Source organism: Cucurbita moschata, unplaced genomic scaffold (assembly GCF_002738365.1).
Source record: "Cucurbita moschata cultivar Rifu unplaced genomic scaffold, Cmos_1.0 Cmo_Scf00073, whole genome shotgun sequence".
Lineage (NCBI taxonomy): Eukaryota > Viridiplantae > Streptophyta > Magnoliopsida > Cucurbitales > Cucurbitaceae > Cucurbita > Cucurbita moschata.
The window spans coordinates 308,227-312,232 of NW_019268589.1; the positions used below are offsets into that span (position 1 = coordinate 308,227).

At 35.9% G+C, this 4,006-nt stretch overlaps 1 protein-coding gene across 1 annotated transcript; it reads right to left on the reverse strand.

Moving 5' to 3' along the window:
- Nucleotides 1-372: 372 nt before the first annotated feature.
- On the reverse strand, nucleotides 373-3,711 carry LOC111438315 (eukaryotic translation initiation factor 6-2-like). Its single transcript, XM_023076215.1, has 8 exons — nucleotides 3,473-3,711; nucleotides 2,939-3,017; nucleotides 2,712-2,808; nucleotides 2,547-2,632; nucleotides 2,359-2,403; nucleotides 1,417-1,547; nucleotides 903-1,013; nucleotides 373-785 (listed from the first exon to the last, which is right to left on the reverse strand). Exons 2-8 carry the CDS (start codon nucleotides 2,946-2,948, stop codon nucleotides 528-530), a joined length of 738 nt encoding a protein of 245 aa, XP_022931983.1. The 5' UTR covers nucleotides 2,949-3,017; nucleotides 3,473-3,711; the 3' UTR covers nucleotides 373-527.
- Nucleotides 3,712-4,006: the final 295 nt, after the last annotated feature.

Genomic DNA, 4,006 nt, shown 5'->3' on the forward strand with positions numbered 1-4,006 from the left:
AGTAATTCTATTTTAATTTATAATTATTTTAAAATTAGAATTAATTAATTAATGAACAATTTATTATACTAAGAGAAATATGTTAAGAATGTATAAAGAATTTAATAGACTTGAACAGAATGAAGCCTCCACATGTTGTTTCCTTTGGTAAAATATTAATTTCTTGGCATTGAAAGAAATAAGAGGGATATATTGATGAGAAAAGTTTTAAATCTTTTCGAATGGTTAAAGATTCAAATCTTTCGTGAACACTAAATTATGTGTCATATTAAATCATTTAACGCCAAAATCAAAATTCAAGAACCTATTAGAAATTTTTAAAATCGAAACCGATTAATAAACACCCTAACTTAACATTGAACAAAAGACGTATAATAGCAAATATGGATCCCAATTTCAACCAAAACACTATTGAGGGCAGAGTCGAATTACACACTCACAAAGTTGTTAAACATAACAAAAGGAAAAAGGCAGCAGTAATAACAATTGCTTGCTTGCAAGAATCAGGTGTAGCATTACATGACACTTCACACGTAACTGTCTATTAGCGACTTCCTCATTTCATCAACAATGGAGCTTGGTTGACCCTCCCTCAATTTGAAAACGCTCTCGATCACCGATAACTCGGTCGCAGTCGTGTCTGAACCACAAAATGCAGTCCAGTCATTTGCTATCAATCCAGCAGCAATCACTTCACTTCCACGATTCACTGTTCCAGCAACTAAAGGGACCTGAAGAAGGGTTGATAGCTCATCCAAATCTTCAATGGACGTATGTGGATGAACCTGTTGAATATTTGCACAAGTCCAACTTTCAGGGGATTTTCATTCACATGAAGTTGAAGGAAAGTTCAATACGGAGACTACACTTGGTTAAAAAGGAGCAAGGAAGGTGAACATTACCAAGCCACCCCTATTCGTGAAGCTACAGTAGCTTCCCACGAGAACGTTGCCTGCTACCGTCTGCCTAAAGACCTCTACTCCAAGAACATCAGCAATGAGCTCTTCAGTTTCCTGATCAATGAGAGAATAACATATTTCTTTTAGTAGACAAAGAGGAATGGATGAGAGAAATAAAGCAGTCTTGCGTTCCATAAGTATATTTGCAAGAACTCAATTTTTTTAGAACACTCCAATCCAATCAACGAGTCCATATTCTGCACCATGTCCCGTCTTTATGAGGATATGCGCTCAACCATTGAGACTCTGTTCATAAAAGATTCGGACACTGCTCGAAGAAGCCATTGCTTCCTTGGCGGGTACAAGTTATTTCCTTGAACATTTTCTAGGAACTGGGATATTACATAGATTTGAAATTTCCAGATTGAAATGGGAGAACAAGATTGCAAGCGAAGATGGTGATGTAGAAAGTACCACTAGAAGCACGACGTGAAGCGGGAAGGACAAGTAAAAATACCCGGTCGAGATCAGTATGTGTGAGAGCAACATGATCATTACAAGAAATTGTATTCCCCAGAGCAGACAGTCTCTCTTGTATACGTTGGACAACAACTTGGTCAGGTAGGCTGTTTCTCAAATGCTGAAGTTCTTCAAAAACGCAAAGAATTGGAACATAGTGTCAGTTATGTAATATGGCAATACACATCATTACCTATTAACATAAATTAAAGAACATCAAAAAGAGTTTCGTGCAAGTCGGATCAAACTTAATTTCATGATGCGTCCTCACTTAAAAACTTGTATAGACACAAATTTAATAATGCTAGTGCCGACAGTTTCAGGCATCACGTGCAAGACAATGAATTCATTATTGCATAATGATGTAGTCTCTGAATTCATAAACTTAGAGATAATTATTCGAATCCTTACTGCAAACAAAATTATTATTATTTTTATATAGAAGACAGTAACATTTTATTGACGAGATGAATTATAAAAAGGGGAATATCCTATCCAATGAATTGCAAAAAGAACAAAAAAAAAATTCTCTGATTTGGTAGGTAACAACTAAAATTACATAGAATACTCATACGCTTCATCGACAGCACAAAATAGAACTTCCAACTCGACATACGGAATTTAATAATTCAAACTCACAAAGCAATCATAAATGACAATAACCTGAGTCTCTTGTTGATCAAGGTGGTAACCTTTACAATTTTATCATGTAAATGGCAAGAGTTGGATATCATTCGTATAAAAAATAGAACAAACGACCATTTGAACAGAATTTTAACAGGAAGGCATATTGTTTTTATTTACATTAGCTTATATTCAAAACTCTCTCACTTGATAAAGAGAGATACAAATATATTCAAAGAGATGTAGTACTGCAGGCATGCACCCCAACTATGAAACTAAAGATGTAATGTAACAAGAAGATAGAAAAGAAGCTTGCCTTGATCAGTAGTGGTGTGTGGTACAAGAAGCCCATTTTTGTTTCCTGCAGTAAGAAATATGAAAAAGAAATACAATGTTATGGAAACATGAACATAAGTTGTTTGGGCGTCACATCATTAATGGGTATTCATCATACTTTGAAGGTGCAGAAAATAATCAAACAAAAAGAATAAAAGTTTTACAAACCAGCACATAGACGACCAATAATGCGCGTGCCATCGATGGATGTTTTAACGACCGGAATGACACCGCCTAATTCAGATTCAAAGGCACTAAAACATGGAAAATATTCATGAGAAATTGCTTCCAGTTCAAAACAAGGTCAGGAAACAGGAAAGGGAAATAAAGAACCTGTAGAAGTTCTCAGAGCCACCAATTGCAACCAAGCAATAAGCATTTGTGAGCTTGGAGAAAACCCCAATTTCACATGAGTTCTCAAACATAAGCCCTAAAGAATCGAAGCATGTGAGAAATATTGTAGTTGACACAAACCCAAAGAAAATCCTTAAGAAACATATATAACAAAAGTAAAATGAACACAAAAAATGGAGGGAAAGGCTTGGTGAGATGAGACTTACTGGTCGCCATGGTAGCACAAGATAACCTTCAATTAACAACTACCTTCCTCGACGATAAATTCAAAATCCCTTGCAACCCCTGCAGAGTAAAAGAAAGTTATATGTGCCTCCCTGAATTTTTTATGAGAAAAGAAAAACAAGAAATTACGAATCAGTTTGCAGTTCGAAATCTTGTATTCTTTGTATGCCAATTAATTATGCTGTTCTTTTTTAAGAAAAGATTGATAACAAGGCCAACAAGTTGTTCATTGCCAGCCTACAACCTCTGTTCATCTTTTAAAACAATTATTTCTTCTTTATTTATTGGATTCCGATAAGAATGATACATTTTTTGTTCTTATTGATCGACTCAATCTGTTCTTCATTTTCTAATAAGAGATGGATACATTTCTAGTTTTATGTTTTCATTTACATAAGTTGAACAATTGTTGAAGAACTCAACAGTAAAAAGAACATACTCTTGAAGTTCCTCTCCATGGGTGAAAGAGAATAAACCAACATAACAAACGAAACAAAACAAATAGAAAATAAGACCTAGGGGATCCGAAAATGAGCGGCAGCGGCAGGATCCTACGAATGGCGCGGATTAGGGGCTGAACCACCGTGTTTCTGAGAAAATAAAATAGAGATAAGTAACTCCGATTGCTGGGAGAGGCTAGAGAATGGGAGAGGGATTGCAGCGTGCGGCGGCAGCCGCTGAGACGGCGTCCGGGGTGGGGGTGGGGGTGCAGCGACTGGTAATGGGAGGGAGGGAGGGCTCTGAACGTGAAATAGGGTTTAGAGAAAAAGGAAGCTTTGAATGATATGATTGCTGCGTACGTAAGATGGGAAAAAGGAGATATTTACTTTCAATTATATTCTTAAATTTTAAAATAATAATAATAAAATATATTTAACTCAAATTTAAATGAAAATGGTTAATAGTTTGATAACTTTATACGCCGCCCGTCATTCGTATGCGAGTGCCTTATCTTTACCCGAAATATAAGAGTAACACACGACTTGAATATTTTAAAAAATACTTAGTAAGTGACCCTACTATTCAGGTTAGGGAAGGGAAACACATGC